The sequence below is a fragment of the Pleurodeles waltl genome, chromosome 4_1 (assembly GCF_031143425.1).
Source record: "Pleurodeles waltl isolate 20211129_DDA chromosome 4_1, aPleWal1.hap1.20221129, whole genome shotgun sequence".
Classification (NCBI taxonomy): Eukaryota; Metazoa; Chordata; class Amphibia; order Caudata; family Salamandridae; genus Pleurodeles; species Pleurodeles waltl.
The window spans coordinates 17,769,462-17,792,289 of record NC_090442.1 but is presented as its reverse complement, the minus strand read 5'-3'; the positions used below and the strand labels follow the sequence as shown (position 1 = coordinate 17,792,289).

Genomic DNA, 22,828 nt, shown 5'->3' with positions numbered 1-22,828 from the left:
TCCTTGGGGGTCCTCCTGGGGTGGGCAAGGGTGGCAGGGGGGGTCCCTGGGGGCATGGGAGGGCACCTGTGGGCTCATTTTGAGCCCACAGGCCCCTTAACGCCTGCCCTGAGCAGGCGTTAAAAAGTGGCGCAAATGCGCCGTTTTTAGCCACGCCAACTCCCGGGCGTCTCTTTTGCCCGGGAGTATAAATACCACGTAAAGTCCTGGGAGTCATTTTTTAGACGGGAACGCCTCCCTTGCATATCATTAACGCAAGGAAGGGGTTCACGCTAAAAAATGACGCACATTCCGGGAACTTTGGCGCTATTCGCCTCTAACGCCATAGTATAAATATGGCGTTAGTTGGCGTTAGTTTTGCGTCGAAATTGCGTCAAAAAAAACGACGCAATTTCGGCGCAAACGGAGTATAAATATGGCCCAGAGTCTCTCTCAGATGAGGCTGTAAATCTCTCCATGAAGAGGAATCTTCTGTTCCAGGCTCATCTCTCATCCAGGGGCAGCTCTGTCCAGGGAGACTTCCTTGTCTGTCATGAAGGTTGCACTGGGAAACTGGTACAGAGGAGGGAGAGACTGGTACAGAGAGATGGAGGGAGGGACAGGTATAGAGAGATGGGGGAGGAGGGAGAGAGAGGTAGAGAGAGAGAGAGGAGGGAGAGACAGGTACAGAGAGATGGAGGGAGGAGGGAGAGACAGGTAGAGAGAGAGAGAGAGAGGGAGGGAGGGAGGAGAGAAAGGTACAGAGAGATGGAGGGGGGAGAGACAGGTACAGAGGGAGAGAGGGAGGGAGGGAGAGACAGGTAATAGAAAGTGGAGGGAGAGACAGGTACAGAGAGATGGCGGGAGGAGGGAGAGACAGGTACAGATAGAGAGGGAGGGAGAGAAAGGTACAGAGAGATGGAGGGGGGAGAGACAGGTACAGAGGGAGAGAGGGAGGGAGGGAGAGACAGGTAATAGAAAGTGGAGGGAGAGACAGGTACAGAGAGATGGCGGGAGGAGGGAGAGACAGGTACAGATAGAGAGGGAGGAGGGAGAGACAGGTACAGAGAGATGTAGGGAGGAGGAGAGACGGTACAGAGAGATATAGAGAGGGAGGAGGGAGAGACAGGTACAGAGAGTTAGAAGGAGGGAGGAGGAGGGAGAGAAAGAAGGAGGGAAACAGTTTTAGGGAAAGAGAGAGGAGAAAAAGAGGAGTTCAGATCAATCTGATATATTGTCTGAGAAAAATATTGGCCCAAATTTAAGAAGGGCCTAGCGCCACCAAGGGGCACATTAGCGTCATTTTTTGTTTGTTGCTAATGTGACATTAGGTTGGCAAAAACACACTGCCAAATTTTCAAAGTGGTGCAATCCAATGGAAAATCACCTTTAAAAATACATATAAAATCACACAGTTGCTTTACCAAGTTCTTCTTTTGCAGGTTGGTCGAGGTTATTAATGGGCACACTGTGCCAGCTGGAGAAGTTCAGTTGGTTCCCGGTTTTGGTGGGAGCAGCGGTTAAAGATATCTGGAGCTGATGCAGGTCCACTGCGGGCCACTGCATGTGGAAAATGTCTGTGCAGGTAAGTTTAGGTGGGGTAACCTTGGAATCCAAGATGGTAAAATCCAGGGACACTCTGGGGTGGTGATGGACAAGGGAGTGGTCACTCCCCTTTCCTTTTCCCAGTTTCGCACCAGAGCAGGGACTGGGGGTCCCTGAACTGGTGTAGACTGGATTATGCAAGAAGGGCACCATCAGTGCCCTTCAAAGCATTTCCAGAGGCTCTGGGAGGATACTCCTCCCATGCCTGTAACACCTATTTCCAAAGGGAGAGGGTGTAACACCCCTCTCCTAATCGAAATGCATTGTTCTGCCTTCCTGGGATTGAGCTGCTCAAGCCCCAGGAGGGCAGAAGCCTGTCTGTGAGGTGGCAGCAGCTGGGGCAACCACAGGAGGCTGGTATGGCAGTACTGTGGAGCACCCAGAGTGCATGGGATTGTGCAACCAATACTGGAATCAGTATTGGGGTACAATTCCCAGTTGTTAAACACCTTACTTGGCCATATTCCGAGTTACCATTGTGAAGCTGTACATAGGTATTGACCTATGTCCAGTGCACACTTAAAATGGTGTCCCCACACTCACAAAGTCCGGGAAAATGAGCCTGGACGATGTGCTGGCACCTCTGCTAGTGCAGGGGGTGCACTCACACACAGGTACTTTGCACCCAGCCTTCAGCGTCTGAAGGCCTGACATATATGTGACTTATAAGTGACCTGGTGCAATGGCAGTCCTGTAGGAGCCTTTGCATGGACTCCCTATGGGTGGCAAAAGTAATGCTGCAGCCCATAGGGATCCCCTGGAACCCCAATGTCCTGGGTACCTGAGTACCGTGTATTAGGGACATTTAAGAGGTTCTAGCAGGATCCCTGTGACACAGTCAAGACACACTGACAAAAAGGCCAAAAATGGGGGTAACCATGCTGAGGCTACTTTCCCATATTCTGGTTCTTGCAAAATCTTTTATCACGTGTTCTTGTGTGTTCTAGGAAACTTACTGTGATTTACTCCTGCTTTCATGGGCTCTGGGGTAGGTTCTATTACTTACCTTTGGTGTTTACTTACACTCCCAGCAGCGCTCCTCTACACACTACACTTGCCTGGGTGGGAAACCGACTTTCGCATTCTACTATTTTAGTATATGGTTTGTGTTCCCCTTAGGCCCTTTTCTAACTATTGTTTTTCACTATTTGCACTGTTTTCTAACTGTTTTTATAGCTAATTCTGCATTCTAGTGTATATACTGTGTATATTACTTACCTCCTAAGGGAGTATATCCTCTAAGGTATTTCTGGCATTTGTTTCACCAAAATAAAGTACCTTTATTTTTGTAACACTGAGTATTTTTTCATGTGTGTAAGTACTGTGTGACTACAGTGGTATTGCATGAGCTTTGCATGACTCCTAGCTAGGCCGTGGCTGCTCATCCACACTACCCCTAGAGAGCCTGGCTTCTAGACACTGACTACATTTCACTAATAAGGGATAACTGGACCTGGTATAAGGTGTAAGTACCTTTGGTACCCACTACAAACCAGGCCAGCCTCCTACACTTACCCATAGTAAATGCAGTTGATGGTGGACAGGGCAAACAGGGAGTGTGCCATGTCGAGTTTGTGTTTTAGGTTTGCACCAGGACTTTCAGCCTGTGATGGCAGTGCTGGGTACATCTGGTTGCATGGCCCTAGAGGGTGGCACAATCAGTGCTGCTGCCCTCAGGGGCCTACCCATAGTACCTCATGCCCTGGTTACCTAAGTACCCTCTTACTAGGGACTTATAGTGGTAGCTAGGGGTGTATCCAATTGTGCCAATGCATCACAACAGTTTTAGGGAAAGAGCTCAGGCCCAGGGAACCTGGTTAGCAGTGGCCCTGGGCACAATAATTTCTAGACTACATTATATATCAGGCAAAAAGTGGGGGATAACAATGTCAAAAAGAGGCCTTTTCTCACGAAGAGAAGCTTTTTACCTGGGTAGAGACACAGAGACATAACATGTTGACCCAAAGTAAGAGAAGATTTTTACCTGGGTAGAGACACAGAGACATAACATGTTGACCCAAAGTAGGAGAAGCTTTTTACCTGGGTAGAGACACAGGGACATAACATGTTGACTCAAAGTAAGAGAAGTGTTTTACCTGTACGGAGGCACAGAGAGGTTTTCAGAAGAGAGAGCGGAGGATTCTGGGAAGACCCTTGATCATCTCCAGCCTGGTCTTGGAGACCAGCACAGCTCTGCACCCTGGGGCGGTAGAACACTTCTCTCTCCACTGCAGGGTGGTAGAACCCGAAGAGAGGGGCGTGGAGATGAGAGAGAGAAAACAAATACAAGAGATTAAGTGAGGAAAGAAGGTGTGATTTTTTTCCACTCCAAACTGCAGGGCCCTAATTAACTTCCACTGACAATAACCAAGAAAGTCTTCAGCACTTTGCACCCTCTAGTAGCGCAGTAACAGGGTGTTAGACATGTTTAACTTCAATGCACTATTATTCTTGTTCATCACAAGATACAAAATTGTGTGCTTGTGAATGAGCCTGATTCACAAAGGTAAACTTACACTTTTGTCTACGTTTACAATTGTTTGTTATTCCACGCCCATGGCACGTCAGTCACTCACATTGGTTTGTGGGCTTGCCTTTTAAAATCCGGTTGCTTTCATTTGTGAAAGGCATGCATAAGTCATGCCTTTTCTGGTGTTTAGCCCACCTACACAGCACCGGTAAACTACTAAATACATCTGAGCCTGGGGTTCGGGCTACTTTATCTGTTTATTTTTCACACAGCGTGATCGCGCTGCATTTGACATAGTGCGATCGCGCTGCGTTTTTTTTTCTCTAATCGGCTCGCTTATGTCAACTGTTTTACTTTATATTTTCATTTTGGGTGGCAAAAAAAGTCCAGTTAGTAATTTTCAATGCAAATAGCTCTAACTCGCGCAAACTCGAGAACTATTGCATTGCAAATGGTTGTAAATATATTGTTTCCCACATCACCGACTGTATCCCAGTATCCTCTGCCTTTCAAAAACAATGTATTTTGTTTCTACCCAAAACGCGCTCACCCAATAGGGGCTTTATTGTAAAATCGGATTTCTATTTACCTTTAGTTACTGTTCAGCATGCACGTGTGATTTCACCTATTCTCTGTTGGTTTTAGCACAAGGTTTTGGCAGGGTATGTAAACATAAATGACGCTCTTATGCTGCTGTCCCAAGTATGATTGTCTCCCGCAAACAAACCTACCGTCCAACAGTTTAACATTACCATCTAACGTCTATTAACTATCTTTGCAGAGATGGTAACTTACAGCCTTTAACACTTGCTGAAGCGTCAGTTCTCTCATAAGTGTTTTCAACAGTCTCGGCCTTTTGTGCTCGACTGTAACAAAATTCGGTCAAGTGCGTTTGAAGTGAATAAAACTTTCGAAGTCTGTCCTGCCTTATCGGCTCATCTGAAGCTCTATTATTTGTACAATGTGTTAGGTTTGCCCTTGTTTACCAGCACTTGTGAGACGTTGCATATATTACATATAAATGACCCTACCTCAGCATTACCAAATGCAAGAAAATGCCTGCTAGGCACGAAGTAGACAGGGTTTTAGCAATTGCATTTGGTGTAAAGGGGGTGGAGTAGGAAGTCGCAGTCTACCTTTCTGTGGCAGCAGCAACCTTTTGTTTATTTTAAGCACACTTTAACGTGAAGCATGTACACACTCCCTTGGTGCTCTAGGATGGAGCCAGCCCTGCGGGGACACGGCTGAGTGATCAAAGGCGGGGTCTGGTTAGTAGTCTGGATTGCCATACAGGTCAGTAATTACGATTTTAGCAAGTAAAAAGTAGAGAGGGAAAAAAGCAACCAAGAAAGTCCCCACAACCTTGAGGTTCATGTGTTTACGATAAAAAAAAACACAAAAAACATTTGTTTAACTTTAACAAGCATCCAAGCTATTCTATTTACTAGTAACATAATATCTTTGCAGCGCATGCCAAAATTTTCCCGAAATGAATACATATGGCTATGTTTTATGGAGTTGTGTTTAAATAATCTTTTTTTATTTGTTTGATTGGTATATACGGCATGCACATTTCACCTTTAATATCATTTAAAGGATCTTATGAAATAACCCATGAGACAGCACTGCAGTTGCATTTCGTCTGATTTTTAGGTCGAGCGTTAGCGTTCGGCCTGCTGTATACTTTTAAGTATACTATGCAGTGAGTTCCAGCGTTTTCATTTGTTAGTTGCAGTGTCCTTCAAAAATCCTTGCTTGCTAGTGGTCACTTCTGCCTCTTTGTCCTGCCTTTTTTCACTTTGGGAGCAGCACAAAGTACTGTGTAATTACGCTATGTCCTGTTTATCTCTTCTGAAGGGGACTATTTATTTCAGTATTGGCCTGTTTGTCTTACACTGTGGTGTATAATCAGCCCCTCCTCCCCACCAGCTCCCTCTGTAAACATAAACCAACAGCAGTGGGGGGCTTTTCCAGGGTCAGCTCGCTCTCTTCCTCTTGTTATTTTTAGCCTGTGTGGCAAGAAAAGTCCAGTCAGTAATTTACAAAGCTAAGAGCTCTAACTCGAGCAAACACGAGACTATTGCATTCCAAATGCTTGTTTATTTTGCTTTGGAAATTTCCCCAGTCTTGTTATCGACAGGTCTTGCTACTGGTTGAGGGCAGTTTGGTCTAGCAGACCTAATTGAAATGCAAACAAGGGCTTTCTTGGGTGGCGACATGAGCTGCTCAACACATTCTCGTCAGCGATTAACGCCATCATTGAGCACTGTTTAAGCCATTGTCAGAGTCGATTTCAGTATAACTTGCCACCACATGACCCTTTTTCAAAGGGCAGCGGCACGCAGACTGATTTTTCCATAGGGCATTACTTAAAGCTGGAAAGGGAACTCCAAAGGTGAATTTGTTTATTTGTTTCTATGTATTTAGTGTGAAAGAAGCAACTGTTTAAAAGAAGATAACTGCTTGAAAGACGAGCATTACGTACAAGGGGCGGATCTAATTATACTTTTGATGCGGTGTGAAGCAACTTGCGCCTATATGACGTGTTTGTTTCCATCTTTTTTATTTGCTTTCAAATTGGAAGCATATTAAAGCAAAAGTTTTTTTTTTTTAAACCCTCGACATCAGGATTACTTCTCATTAAAAGTCACCTCAAACGGTCAGCTGTATGCTTCTCAGTGAAGGGTTTTAAATGCTATGCAAGTATAACGCTTGATAGGCGTGAGTGATGGATTTGTTAAAGCTAAACACAGTTTGTCTTTTAGTTACCAAACCAGCCTCCTTTAGGCAAATCAATTTCAAACCGTTGTTCTAGAGTTTAGCTAATTTTAACGATATTTGCTGCCCTGTCGAAATAGCCCATGCCAGACATAACTTTATTTTGCCTGAAACCTTCCTCTTTGCAGCCTTGTGTGTCTCCAATCCTCTTTATCGAACCCGATCTATCATGTTTCTCTGTCTCATTCCCCTTCCATGCCTCTCGAAGTGTTTGTGGGAAGTGATCTCATTAAACTTAACGGAGGCGAATAGGTGTTTTTTTTTGGGGGGTGTTGGGAGTGAAGATAAATCAAGAGTGGATGAACCAGATAGCGCTCATGCAGGCGAGAATGATTTGTAGGCAGGTGACGTTCTACAAAGGCTGATAGGTGCATCAAGAGTTATGCTCTTTTAAGGCTCAGGCACCCCCTCCTTCCTCCCCCACACAGTGATGGGACTGGTGCAGAGGCAGTTGGTACGGTTAGTTTGCAAAAAATAAAAACACAGCTTTTTTTTCTTTCTTTTCTTAAAGGTTCTTCTGAATTGGGACATGATTTTGTCTGCTGAAAACGGCAGTGTTAAGGTTATGCCAATGTTTGACAGCAAAGAAAGAAAACTGCTCACCCATCCACAACCCGACACTCAAGGCAACAAATAGCCAGTGCACATGCCTAATATGGAGAATGGGAATACAAGGCATTCCCGTTGCCTAAGTCAGAGGAGAGAATGGCCTGAACAACATTTCTCAGAAAAAGCTTGGGTGGAACAGAGATCATTTTCCTAAGAGTTTTGAGTTGGGGGGGGAAACAAGAGGCTGCTAATTTGTTGACCTGGGGTGCAAGTGAAAGAGTGGATTCAAAGGTGACCTTAGGATTGCAAACCCTACTAACCGGGTTTGGGAAGGGCAGAGAAGCAGGCCACCATTCCGCAGACCTAGTGGGTGGGCAACTCTCCACAAACAGAAATTCAATTTTGCCATATTTCAGTGTCAGAGAGTTGGACCTCGTCCAATGGCAATAGAATGACATACACTCTTGGAAGTGAGCCATATCCAAAGCCTCTTTTTCTACCAATCGAATGTTAATTTGAATTTAAATGCTATAGGAAAATAAGAAGTCAGAAGATTAACTAAGAGTGGCTAAAGGTGCAGTGTGGATGTTTTAAAATGTAGAACCCAAGGAAGAACCTTGTGGCAGAAATCAAAAGATGGCGCAGAACAGTGGCGAAGAGATTTTCCATGGAGCAGTCAGGTTGGAAATTTAAAAAAAAAGTTAGGCTCTAGAATCTGACCCAGGTTTGACAGAGGCAGTCAAGGAGTTGGTATGAAAGTGCAGCCACACCACCATCCTAAAGGATTAAATTGAGGTCATCAAGTATTGTACTGCATTGGTCTTTGGATCATCTTCTTACCAAAGCACTTTCTGGTGTGTGTTATTTTTGTATTATTCATATAGGGCTTCATTCCCCTTGTGAAGACATGAACTGCTCCGCATTGCATTGGGTTGCAGTGCACCTTTTAGAATGTATGGTTGCAAGGATAGCCAACATGGGTGGTTTGACAACGTGGTTTAGATGCAACGCATCAAACACTGCTGCACATAAACGTAGAGTGTAGCACAAAGGATGGGGGCGTTCACAGTCACGCATGCAGGAACCTATCATTTGGTAGACAGCATCAAACGTTAATGGGCATCGCTATGGATCAGTTTATGGAGTCCACCAGCACAACTGGAAAGACCCAAGCTGTTGGTACCACTGCTAAACCACCAAGGGAGTACTGTCTGATGCCCACCAAGGGGCAATATGGAAACCAACTTTAGGGCAGGAACTGTTAAGCCTATATGGAGTATTACAAGAAGTCAAACCAGGCAAATCCATGTCCCAGTTCTTTAGAAGGACTGTTAACACACCAAGAGTGCACTATATGGAGTTCACCCCCGGACGATCAAGGAACCAACTGTACTGCAGGCACCATTGTTATAGTGTAGGTGACCCAGATCTGGTACTAATACTAGTAGCCTCTACAAATAGCCCTAATAAGGAGGTTACTTTTAAAGATGGCTTGGGTAAAGTACTTTTCTGTGGTCCGCACTAGCTCCCAAGCAGGCTGACTCTTAGCCAGATATTACCTACGTAGCCAGAAGAGCTTCAAAGGATAAACAGAATACCCTCTCAAGTGACAGGAAGTTTGCTCAGAGTTTTGTAATGCTATGAATTCGCTTATTGATATATATTGTGAATGATCTTTGCAAGAGACCAAAGGCAAATCGGTAAATATCATAGGAAAGCAGTTTTAAGGTTGTCGGATGAAATCCTCACCAAGTACAAATCGAGACTAAGTGCAAAACCACGTTATTTCTTTGGGGCCCCATACTGAGCCCTTCATTCAGGAGACAGTTCACTGAGGTGGACTAGTTCTCCTGCAGAGCTACCAGCGCTTTGCAAAGTTTAAGGTAAAGTTAGACCACTTGCCCAATGGCCAGAGAGCGAAAATCCTAATGTACCAACCGAACTGGTTCGCCTTCAGCTTCACCTTTGAGGACAAGGAACCCAATGGTTCTTTACCATTGCATCAACGTAGTCCAAGCAACAACTGCGGCTGATAGTGATATCCCAGGTTTCCCCAGTCTAGCCTCCCAAAGAATTCCCCAAAGCAGAGACCCTAAATAGCAAGAAAAGGAGGTTTGGCTACCAAGAAAGGAGGATTGGCTACCAAGAGAGGTAAGAGCCTATCAGAAGGAGCCTCTGATGTCCCCTGCTGGCACTGGCCACTCAGAGCAGTCCAGTGTGCCAGCAACACCTCTGAATCCAAGATGGCAGAGGTCTGGGGCACACTGGAGGAGCTCTGGGCACCTCCCCTGGGAGGTGCAGGTCAGGGGAGTGGTCACTCCTCTTTCCTTTGTCCAGTTTCGCGCCAGAGCAGGGCTGGGGGATCCCTGAACCGGTGTAGACTGGCTTATGCAGAGATGGGCAGCATCTGTGCCAATCAAAGCATTTGCAGAGGCTGGGGGAGGCTACTCCTCCCCAGCCCTTCTCACCTTTTCCAAAGGGAGAGGGTGTAACACCCTCTCTCAGAGGAAGTGCTTTGTTCTGCCTTCCTGGGCCAGGGCTGCCTGGGCCCCAGGGGGACAGAAACCTGTCTGAGGGGTTGGCAGCAGCAGCAGCTGCAGTGAAACCCCGGAAAGGCAGTTTGGCAGTACCCGGGTTCTGTGCTAGAGACCCAGGGGATCATGGAATTGTCACCCCAATACCAGAATGGTATTGGGGTGACAATTCCATGATCTTAGACATGTTACATGGCCATGTTCGGAGTTACCATTGTGACGCTACACATAGGTGGTGCCCTATGTGTAGGGCACGCGTGTAGTGGTGTCCCCGCACTCACAAAGTCCGGGGAATTTGCCCTGAACAATGTGGGGGCACCTTGGCTAGTGCCAGGGTGCCCACACACTAAGTAACTTTGCACCCAAACTTCACCAGGTTAAGGTTAGACATATAGGTGACTTATAAGTTACTTATGTGCAGTGGTAAATGGCTGTGAAATAACGTGGACGTTATTTCACGCAGGCTGCAATGGCAGGCCTGTGTAAGAATTGTCAGAGCTTCCTATGGGTGGCAAAAGAAATGCTGCAGCCCGTAGGGATCTCCTGGAACCCCAATACCCTGGGTACCTCAGTACCATATACAAGGGAATTATATGGGTGTACAAGTATGCCAATGTGAATTGGTAAATTTAGTCACTAGCCTGTTACTGACAAATTTGGAAAGCAGAGAGCGCATAACCACTGAGGTTCTGGTTAGCAGAGCCTCAGTGAGACAGTTAGGCATCACACAGGGAACACATATAGGCCATAAACTTATGAGCACTGGGGTCCTGGCTAGCAGGATCCCAGTGACACATAACAAACACACTGATAACATAGTGTCTTTACTATGAGCACTGGGCCCTGGCTAGCAGGATCCCAGTGAGACAGTGAAAACACCCTGACATACACTCACAAACAGGCCAAAAGTGCGGGTAACAAGGCTAGAAAGAGGCTACTTTCTCACACACGTTGGTGTCATTCTCCATGGGACTGCGTAGGTGATGGCATCTTCTGGGACCTTGAGGTGTCCAAGTGAACAAGATGGTGTGTATCTCTGTGGGACACCGTATGTCATCAATACCTGTGGCACTCAACAGGTGACGGGATCTTCTCTGACATGGAGCTGTCCATGGGAACAAGCTGGTGTTGATCCCTATGGAACTCCTCATGGGATCTTACGGGACCTGGAGGTGTTAATTGTGAACACGTTGGTGTCAATCTCCGTGGGACTTCGCAGGTGATAGGATCTTCTGGGACCTGAAGGTGTCGATGTGAACAAACTGGTGTTGATTAAAAAGGTAGGAGGAGTACCAGTGAAGGACACTGACAGTGAAACCTGGTTCAAGTCTCCATGGTATGGCTCAAGGTATAGATTAGTTGGTATGCATGTATGTTCCACACTCTTCTGTCCAATTGTTTTGTAATTACTGCTGCTCTTTAATAAGTATATGTTTCAGACTCTGCCTTAGGCAGATTTATGAAAAGAGGCACTGCAGCTAGTGCAGTGCCTCTTTTCTTGCGCCCCTTAATGCCTCCCTTAACGCCACCATGTGTGCGCCGTATTTAAAATACAACGCACCATGGCAGTAGTCAGGGGTACTAGCATCATAATTTCAGACGGTAGTCTGGCACTTTACAGGTTTAGCGCCACAACTGTTGATGCTAATCCTGCAAAGCACCCAGAGGCCCATTGAAAACTCTTATCAGGTATTAAAAATGCTGATAAAAATGACGCAAAGAAATCTCTTAGATTTCTTTGCCCTACTTATTCAGCCCCCCTAGCGCCGGGACTCCCCCCTTGGATACATTATGCCTGGCACAGGCATAATGTGGCGCAAGGGGTTACAAAATGGTGCAATGCACGCACTTTATAAATATGGTGCAGTGTTTTTGGCCTTCCAACGCCACATTAGGGTTATTAAAATGACACTAATGTGGTGCTGGAATGGCGCTAGGCCCTCTTAAATCTGGGCCAGAGGGTTTTCTTCTGCACTTCCCAGCTAACTCTGAGCTCTGTTGCTTCCCTCTAAGTCCACATTTCATGAATGCCACCACATACACAGGTACGTGATGGCAGGTTTTTGCATTTTATTTATTTTAATAGCTCATGTGGCACCATCACACCTCCTTAGGGTGCGCCAGCTGCAAGTTCATGTTAATACATTTTTACCGAATCATAATAACTAAGAAGTCAGACCTCGAGTGGGACATAAACCGATTGTTTCTATTCACTGACTTAGAACTGTGATTTCATCTTAGTACAAAACGCAGCTGTGATCCCAGGAGGGGGTGTGAAGGGTCTCCAGGACAGGATCAGTGCAGCTTCCTGAGGGACTGAGGGATGGAGAGAGAGGGGCACAAACTGAGGGACATAGAAGATAAGGAGAAGGACTGAGGACCAAGGGAAGCACTGAGGGAGAAGGTGGAGGGGCGGTGATCTAGAGAGAGAGGATTGAAAGGAGGAGAAAGAAGGTGGATGCAGGAGGGAAAGCGTAAAAGGAGACCCCACGGGTGGAGCGGTCACTGAGGGAGTGAAGGGAGCAAATAATATTTAATGTCCTGGCACTGTTCAGCGAGAGGGGTCCTGAATGGCTGTTCAGGAGGACCTGGTGGAAAACGTTGTGAAAAGTGGAGTGTTTATATCCAGATTACATTGGTGATGTATGCTCACTGTGCGCCTTGCCTTCAGACCTAGGGCTGCTTTGCCAACTTACCTTAAAAAGTACATTCAAAGATGAACTATTTCCCCCAGCCCCGCTGAACGCGCGTGCCCTTATTTCAGCCAGTCAGAGTCAGGGCAAGGATTTAAAGCACATTCACATTTCATCAGCGACCGCTCTTCACTGCGGCCCTTTCTGACATGTCATCGTCACCATCATCATCATCACTGGCCACAGCGCCCCCTTCAGGAGCCTTCCACAGCTCTCGGGACTCAGAACATTTAATAATCATCATCATCACCATCATCATCATCACTGGCCCCGGTGCCCCCTTCAGGAGCCTTCAACAGCTCTCTGGACTCAGAACATTTAATAATCATCATCATCATCATCACAGGCCACAGCGCCCTCTTCAGGAGCCTTCCACAGCTCTCGGGACTCAGAACATTTAATAATCATCATCACGATCATCATCATCATCTACGGCCACGGTGCCCCCTTCAGGAGCCTTCAACAGCTCTCTGGACTCAGAACATTTAATAATCATCATCATCATCATCACAGGCCACAGCGCCCTCTTCAGGAGCCTTCCACAGCTCTCGGGACTCAGAACATTTAATAATCATCATCACGATCATCATCATCATCTACGGCCACGGTGCCCTCTTCAGGAACCTGCTGTAGCTCTCAACCCTGACAACATTTAATAATCAGCATCATCACCATCATCATTAATATCATCACCATCTTCACTATCGTCATAACCATCATCGCCATCATCATCATCACTGGCCACAGCTCCCCCTTCAGGAGCCTTCAGCAGCTCTCGGGACTCAGAACATTTAATAATCATCATCATCACCTGTAGTAAAGTACAATCTTGCCTGGCATGTTACCCCCATTTTTCACTGTATATATGTTGTTTTAGTTGTATGTGTCACTGGGACCCTGCCAGCCAGGGCCCCAGTGCTCATAAGTGTGCCCTGTATGTGTTACCTGTGTTATGACTAACTGTCTCACTGAGGCTCTGCTAACCAGAACCTCAGTGGTTATGCTCTCTCATTTCTTTCAAATTGTCACTAACAGGCTAGTGACTAATTTTACCAATTTACATTGGCTTACTGGAACACCCTTATAATTCCCTAGTATATGGTACTGAGGTACCCAGGGTATTGGGGTTCCAGGAGATCCCTATGGGCTGCAGCATTTCTTTTGCCACCCATAGGGAGCTCTGACAATTCTTACACAGGCCTGCCATTGCAGCCTGAGTGAAATAACGTCCACGTTATTTCACAGCCATTTACCACTGCACTTAAGTAACTTATAAGTCACCTATATGTCTAACCTTTACCTGGTAAAGGTTGGGTGCTAAGTTACTTAGTGTGTGGGCACCCTGGCACTAGCCAAGGTGCCCCCACATTGTTCAGGGCCAATTCCCCGGACTTTGTGAGTGCGGGGACACCATTACACGCCTGCACTATACATAGGTCACTACCTATATGTAGCTTCACAATGGTAACTCCGAATATGGCCATGTAACATGTCTATGATCATGGAATTGCCCCCTCTATGCCATCCTGGCATAGTTGGCACAATCCCATGATCACAGTGGTCTGTAGCACAGACCCTGGTACTGCCAAACTGCCTTTCCCGGGGTTTCACTGCAGCTGCTGCCAACCCCTCAGACAGGCTTCTGCCCTCCTGGGGTCCAGCCAGGCCTGGCCCAGGATTTCAGAACAAAGGACTTCCTCTGAGAGAGGGTGTTACACCCTCTCCCTTTGGAAAATGGTGTGAAGGCAGGGGAGGAGTAGCCTCCCCCAGCCTCTGGAAATGCTTTCATGGGCACACATGGTGCCCATTTCTGCATAAGCCAGTCTACACCGGTTCAGGGACCCCTTAGCCCTGCTCTGGCGCGAAACTGGACAAAGGAAAGGGGAGTGACCACTCCCCTGACCTGTACCTCCCCTGGGAGGTGCCCAGAGCTCCTCCAGTGTGCTCCAGACCTCTGCCATCTTGGAAACAGAGGTGCTGCTGGCACACTGGACTGCTCTGAGTGGCCAGTGCCATCAGGTGACGTCAGATACTCCTTCTGATAGGCTCCTTCAGGTGTTGCTAGCCTATCTTCTCTCCTAGGTAGCCAAACCCTCTTTTCTGGCTATTTAGGGTCTCTGCTTTGGGGATTTCCTTAGATAACGAATGCAAGAGCTCATCCGAGTTCTTCTGCATCTCTCTCTTCACCTTCTGCCAAGGAGTCGACTGCTGACCGCGCTGGAAGCCTGCAAAACTGCAACAAAGTAGCGAAGACGACTACTGCAACTCTGTAACGCTGATCCTGCCGCCTTCTCGACTGTTTTCCTGGTGGTGCATGCTGTGGGGGTAGTCTGCCTCCTCTCTGCACTAGAAACTCCGAAGAAATCTCCCGTGGGTCGACGGAATCGTCCCCCTGCAACCGCAGGCACCAAAGAACTGCATCACCGGTACCCTGGGTCTCCTCTCAGCACGACGAGCGAGGTCCCTTGAATCTAGCAACTCTGTCCAAGTGACTCCCACAGTCCAGTGACTCTTCAGTCCAAGTTTGGTGGAAGTAAGTCCTTGCCTCCCCACGCCAGACTGCATTGCTGGGAACCGCGACTTTTGCAGCTACTCCGGCCTCTGTGCACTTCCGGCGGAAATCCTTTGTGCACAGTCCAGCCTTGGTCCACGGCACTCTAACCTGCTTTGCACGACCTCCTAAGTTGTCCTCCGGCGACGTGGGACTCCTTTGTGCGACTTCGGGTGAGCACCGTTTCTCTCCACTTCGTAGTGCCTGTTCCAGCACTTCTGCGGGTGCTGCCTGCATCTGAGAGGGCTCCTTCTCTTGCTCGACGCCCCCTCTGTCCGTAGATGCAATTGGCGACATCCTGGTCCCTCCTGGGCCACAGCAGCATCCAAAAACCCTAACCGCACGATTTGCAGCTAGCAAGGCTTGTTGGCAGTCTTTCTTCAGGAAAACACTTCTGCACAACTCTCCACGGCGTGGGGGATCCGTCCTTCAAAGGGGAAGTTCCTAGCCTTTGTCGTTCCTGCAGAATCTTCAGCTTCTACTGTCCAGTAGCAGCTTCTTTGCACCCACAGCTGGCATTTCCTGGGCATCTGCCCATCTCCGACTTGCTTGTGACTTTTGGACTTGGTCCCCTTGTTCCACAGGTACCCTCGACTGGAAATCCATTGTTGTTGCATTGCTGATTTGTGTCTTTCCTGCAGAATTCTCCTATCACGACTTCTATGTCCTTTGGGGAACTTTAGTGCACTTTGCACTCACTTTTCAGGGTCTTGGGGTGGGCTATTTTTCTAACCCTAACTGTTTTCTTACAGTCCCAGCGACCCTCTACAAGGTCACATAGGTTTGGGGTCCATTCGTGGTTCGCATTCCACTTTTGGAGTATATGGTTTGTGTTGCCCCTATCCCTATGTGTCCCCATTGCATCCTGTTGTAACTATACATTGTTTGCACTGTTTTCTAAGACTATTACTGCATATTTTGGTATTGTGTACATATATCTTGTGTATATTTGGTATCCTCATACTGAGGGTACTCCCTGAGATACTTTTGGCATATTGTCATAAAAATAAAGTACCTTTATTTTTAGTATAACTGTGTATTGTGTTTTCTTATGATATTGTGCATATGACACTAGTGGTACTGTAGGAGCTTCACTCGTCTCCTAGTTCAGCCTAAGCTGCTCTGCTAAGCTACCATTATCTATCAACCTAAGCTGCTAGACACCCTATACACTAATAAGGGATAACTGGGCCTGGTGCAAGGTGTAAGTACCCCTTGGTACCCACTACAAGCCAGTCCAGCCTCCTACATCACCTTCATCATCAATATCATCACCATCTTCACTATCTTCATAACCATCGTCGCCATCATCATCATCACTGGCCACAGCAGCCCCTTCAGGAGCCTTCAGCAGCTCTCGAGACGCAGAACACTTAATAATCACCATCATCATCACCAATAATGACCAGGGCACCTCCTTCATGAGCCATCTGTAGCTCTCAACCCTGACAAGATTTAATAATCACCATCATCATCACCATCATCATCATCACTGAGAGGGGCACCCCCTTCAGGAGCCTTCTGCAACTGTCAACACTTAGGGCCCGATTTGCAAAGATAAAGTTAGACCAAAAGTCTAACTTTACACCTGAAGCCTACCTTTACACCTGTAGTGGAACTTCACACCTGAATTCGACATTACACCTGAAGTCCAAATTTACACCTGAAGTGTAACTTCACACCAGAACTCTAACTTTACACCTGAAGTGGAACTTTACACCTGAAGTCCAACATTACACCTGACGTGTAACTTTACACCTGCAATGTAACTTTATACCTGAAGTGCAACTTTACACCTGAAGTCCAACTTTATACCTGATATCTAACTTTACACCTGAAGCCTAACTTTACACCTGAAGTGCAACATTACACATGAAGTCTAACTTTACATCTGAAGTGTAAGTTAAGACCTAAACTCTAACTTAGAGCAAACGTCTAACTTTACTACTTTTCGATATTCACAAAGGTAAGTTCCTACTAGCAAGTTTACTGCTAGTAAACTTACTAGTAGTAAAATCACTAGTAGTAAAGTTACCAGCAGTACTTTACCTTTGTGAATATTGAAAAGTAGTAAAGTTAGACTTTCGGTCTAACTTTACCTTTGAGAATCGGGCCCTTAATCTTCATCATCATCACCATCCTCATCATCACCATCCAGCAGAATGTACAATATTAAACAATGTTTAGGACAAAACTGTGAATCAGGCGTTACTGCTGGGGCCGACGAACAACTACAAACTGCACCTCTCTGATTGAAATGTAGAATTAGGAGCCTCTATTTCTTTTCATCTGCAGTTCTCCTAATCATGTCTGAAGCAGAGAAGCTCTTTCACGTGCCACGGGGGGTCGCAGGGTTTAAAAATCAACTCCACACTTCTTACCCAGACGGTAGAGCACGATGTTTAGGAATGTAGTCACTGCAACCATCACTCCCAGGGCTATCGCCTGCTTCCTTACACGAGGAATCTCCCGGCCACCTGGAGAGGAAATCACAGAATCCGGCATTTAACTTTACATGTGGGAGATGCTCACCTGCTTGTAGCTGGAGAACAAAATCATAGGAGGACTTGTAATAGCCTCAGTTAGGGGGTGTCACGTCATTCCAATAAATATCAGTGTGTGCGAAGACTGGTCACTGAGTGTGTGTATGAAGACTGGTCACTGAGTCTCAGTGTGTGCCTAGATTGGTCACTGAGTCTCAGTGTGTATGAGGACTGGTCACTGAATCTCAATGTGTGTCAAGACTGGTTCCTGAGTCTCAGTGTGTGCCAAGACCGGTCACTGAGTCTCAGTGTGTGCCAAGACGGGTCACTGAGTCTCAGTGTGTGCCAAGACTGGTCACTGAGTCTCAATGTGTGTTCCATGACTGGTCACTGAGCCTCAGTGTGTGTCAAGACTGGTCCCTGAGTCTCAGTGTGTGCCAAGACTGGTCATTGAGTCTCAGTGTGTATGAAGACTTGTCACTGAGTCTCAGTGTGTGCCAAAACTGGTCACTGACTCTCATTGTGTATGAAGACTGGTCACTCAGTCTTGGTGTGTGCCAAGACTGGTCACTGAGTCTCAGTGTGTACCAAAACTGGTCACTGATTCTCAGTGTGTGTCAAAACTGGTCACTGAGTCTAAGTTTGTATGAAGAGTGGTCACTGAGCCTCAGTGAATATGAAAACTCGTCACTGAGTCTCAATGTGTGTGCCAGGACAGGTCACTGAGTCTCACTGTATATGAAGACTGGTCACTGAGTCTCAGTGTGTGCCAAGTCTGGTCACTGAGTGACAGTGTGTACCAGAACTGGTCACTGAGTCTCAGTGTGTACCAAGACTGGTCACTGAATCTCAGTGTGTGCCAAGACTGGTCACTGAGTCTCAGTGTGTGTCAAGAGTGGTCACTGAGTCTCAGTATGTGCCAAGACTGGTCACTGAGTCTCAGTAAGTGCCAAGACTGAAACAGAGAACTCTGCATATAAAATGATAGAATATGCCTATCTTTTTTATATACGGAGACTATTCTATGAGTGTGAAGTCTCCCTAGTTGTAAAATTATTATTAGTAAAACAAAACTCATAGTTTGTGAATACTAAAAAATAGTAACCATACACAAAAGTTTAAGTTTGCCTTAGTGAAAAAGGTCAAAGGGTGCCAATGTTCACCACAACCTCTCAATGTGTTCTAGTGTCTGATATTTATTTTTAGTGACCACCAAGAATGAGTCATTATTTCATTGGGTTCAACATTGCCTCTTGATGTGTGCTGATGCTGACCATTGCCTCTTGGTGTGCGTCAATGCCGACTATTGCATCTCAGTCTGTGCCAATGCTGACCATTGCCTCTCAGTGTGTGCTGATGCTGGCCAGTGCCTCTCACTGTGTGCCAATGCTGACCATTGCCTTTCAGTGTGTGCCAATGCTGACCATTGTCTCTCAGTGTGTGCCAATGCTGACCATTGCCTCTAAGTGTGTGCCAATGCTGACCATTGCCGCTCAGTGTGTGCCGATGCTGACCATTGCCGCTCAGTGTGTGCCGATGCTGACCATTGCCGCTCAGTGTGTGCCAAACAGACCGTTGACTCTTAATATGTGTCAATGCTGACCATTGCCTTTCAGTGTGCCAATGCTGACCATTGTCTCTCAGTGTGTGCCAATGTTGGCCATTGCCTCTCAGTGATTGTGAAGAATAAGCCACTGTCTTGTTGTGTGTCCAGACTGATCACTGATTGTCAGTGGTTTTATATCAAATTGACTTGCACATGTATCTTTCCAAATCATCATCGACCAATATATCACCAAGGTAAACATACACAGGGAAGTATAGGTTTACTACTCTAACCCCACATCTGCATACCTTCACAATATGATGCTAACCAGTATTGTGGAGTTGATACGTTTGCAGATTAATATTAAAAACTATATTTTGTGGTAGCACGCCAGTGTCAGCCAGTGCAGTTAAAAGTCATTAACTCCCGGTGTGCATGAACACTGGCCAGTTACTCCTGTGTGTGTCACAATAACTCAGTAATGTCACAGGACACCAGCTCAGGACTGTGACTGCCAAAGCTGGGACCATGCCAATGTCAGCTGGTACCAAGATAGGATAGTTACACTCAAGTCCAGATGTACTTACACTTTCTCCCTGACCAACATGGTGCAAAGTGATACTTTGGGATTGAGTTTCCACTGGAAAAGGTACTTTGTGCTGGAAAGGGCTTCCTCCCTGAGTTAAAAAAAACTCCTAGTGCAGCTTTGCGTCACTTTGCGTCACTTTGCACTGGGGGTGTTCTTGGGGTGTTAGTGGGATGGATCAGCACAAACACCCATATTTTGGATGAAAAGCTGAATCTACTAAGATATCCAGACCAGGCTTTGCATCTTAGCTAATGCTTCCTTGAAGCAAGTGTTAACAAGAGGAAATGTTTTTATTCCTAGTGTGCTGCGGCACACAGCACATGTCCTAATAATTGGGATCCTTTTGAGCTTGTCTAAGTATAGGACTTTACACTGGAAGGATATGCCTTAAGTACAAATCCTAAGCTACACAGCACACACTCACCTTTGCACCACAGTGCAAGGCCGACCATTGTGCAATGGCAGCAGGCCAGTCTTATCAGAAATGTCCCTGCAAGGTTCTTCCCTTCTCTACTGCACAGCACATTGCAGCAAATCCGTGTGCTGCGTTGCGTGTTCTGCCTTTATGTGTGATTTCTTCACTTGCCCTGCACTGACCGTGTACATTTACTATGGCCAGACTACATCAGACACACTAATAGATAAAAGAGGGGTTTCTTCAGTCCCCCGTCCAGACCATATAACACTAACCATATGAGGTTTACTCACCTCTGTCCTACAAAACTGCATCAGAAGTACCTGTAGATGAGGTCTAATCACCTCTGTCATGTGAGGCTGCATCAGAAGTACCTGTAGATTTGGTCTAATCACCTCTGTCATGTGAGGCTGCATCAGAAGTACCTGTGGATGAGATCTACTCACCTCTCTCCTGTGAGGCTGCATCAGAAGTACCTGTGGATGAGATCTACTCACCTCTCTCTTGTGAGGCTGCATCAGAAGTACCCCTAGTTTGATTCATTCTCTGAGCTCTCCTCGATGCCATCGGAGCCTCCACAGATGCTCAGGATACTGAGAGGTGCAGGAAGCAGTGAGAGTTGCCCTAGTATGAACTGCATCTCTTGAGCCGCTAGGGAGGGGTCTATATAACAGATGCAGGAAACTCCACTTAGAAAGTGCTGATGGCAGCATTGTGCAATCTGTGTGTGAGGGTTGGAGGATTGGGGTGCAGATAAGAGTCTATAACGATCTCCATGTCTCACTCCTATAGAGTGTGTGCATGTGGTGGGACTCTAGACAACTCTCTAACATAACCCATCTGTCACTGTGCACTCTGTCTCAGTGTGTGTCTGTGTGTGTGTGTGTGTGTGTGTAAGAGAGAGAGAGCATGCAAGTGTGTGTGTCTGTGCATGTGTGTGTGGGCATGCGTGTTTGAGTGTGTAGTAGACAGTTTGCATGTGTGAGAGTGTGTGTGTCAGCAAGAGCATGCATGTGAGTACATGTGCGTGTGTGTGTGAGAGATCATGCATAGGTGTGAGTGTGTGACAGAGAGTATGCATGTGTGAGAGTGTGTGTGTGTGCGAGAGCATGCATGTGTGTGAATTTGGTTTGAGTGTCGGTGTGTGTGTGAGAGAGCATGCATGAGTGTGTGTGTGTGTGTGTGGTAGAGCATGCATGTATGTGAGTCTGTGTGTGTGTGTGTGAGATCATGCATGTGTGTGAATGTGTGACAGACAGCATGTCTGTGTGAGAGTGTGTGTGTGTGCGAGAGCATGCATGTGTGTGAGTTTGGTTTGAGTGTGGGTGTGTGTGTGGGAGAGCATGCATGCATGTGAGTCTGTGGGTGTGTGGGTGTGTGCGTGTGTGTGAGCTCATGGGTGTGTGTGAGTGTGTGACAGAGAGCATGCCTGTGTGAGAGTGTGTGTGGGCGAGAGAGAGAGGGGAGAAGATGGCAAGACTGGTGATCATTGAAACTCTTTGTGCTACTGCTACCAAGCTGCTCTGATGAGCTCCAACTCGGGTGAAATACGTCTGGGGTTGCTTGTGCCACGGTTCAGAGGTGACCCGCCTGGTAGTTCGGTCTAGACTGTTCCTGTGGAATCAAGGATGATTTGCATATACCTGTCCCTGTATATAAACTAATATGCACACATCCTCTGGTATAACAATTGATTAAAGAAATCAGGTCCCAATATATTGCTCAGACATTCTTCTTTATTACATTTTTTTATGAGCATCACTTCAGCCAAAGCCAACACGTGTTTCATCTGGAGTACATTGCCCCACGACTTCCTTAGGGCTTTTACAGGCTGTAAACAATATATAACATATGATATTTTGTATGTAGTGTCCAATAAAAAAAATTATTTTAATCCAAAAATTTAAATATTTAAAAGTTTGAAATTTAAGAATTTTCTAGTTATAACCAACGTGTAATAAAGTGCTATGGAACTAGTAATATTATAATTGTTGGTGACAGTCATTTACAATAGTTATTAGAGTAATACAAATACTTGTTTATACTGTTTAGATGAACTCAATTTGGTAAGATTTTTTGTATTTATTAGATTAGATTAAGTTAAATCACCTTAGTGCCATCGTTACCCCATTAAATGTGCATTCAATGTGTATATTTGCATGCAGAATCCATGCAGTGCACCCTACTAATTCATTGGTGTATTCTATAATTACCTCTCTACTATTTCACTTGAATATTAGATTATCTTCTGATCTGTATCTCGTTCTGCTTTATGGTATTATGTGTAGTTCGTGAAAAGCTGTTACTTAGTTTTACTTAGTTTGCAGTGGCTTCCAGCTTCACCTATACCAAACCAGTCAATACAATATGGATTACAATGTATAATTTTGTACAGCAAGCCCTCTTAGTAATGAAATAATCAGAGCGTTTTTTATTAAACTTGCTCACCTCTCTATTAATCAAATTGTTCCGTATAAGGAACATAAGTTTCATCCCATTTGTAATATTAACCTAAATAAAAGAGGCGACATATTCCTGGATTCAATTCCAATTCGAGAAAGCGCTTTTACAAAAACCCTGATATCGGAACGAGTTTTCCATTTGCTCACCTGAGTAAAACAGTAGATTGTCCTCCG

General features: G+C 46.0%; 1 protein-coding gene across 1 annotated transcript in view; it reads right to left on the bottom strand.

The window, feature by feature from the left end:
• Window positions 1–20,806, bottom strand: part of LOC138286914 (E3 ubiquitin-protein ligase TRIM58-like) — a 96,453-nt gene extending 75,647 nt beyond the window's left edge. Inside the window, exons 1-3 of the mRNA XM_069227303.1 lie at window positions 20,690–20,806; window positions 17,541–17,636; window positions 3,681–3,812 (exon numbers count right to left, since the gene is read on the bottom strand). Of these exons, the coding sequence (XP_069083404.1) occupies window positions 3,681–3,812; window positions 17,541–17,636; window positions 20,690–20,759 (298 nt within the window). The 5' untranslated portion in view covers window positions 20,760–20,806. The remainder of the gene's footprint in view (window positions 1–3,680; window positions 3,813–17,540; window positions 17,637–20,689) is intronic.
• Window positions 20,807–22,828: the final 2,022 nt, after the last annotated feature.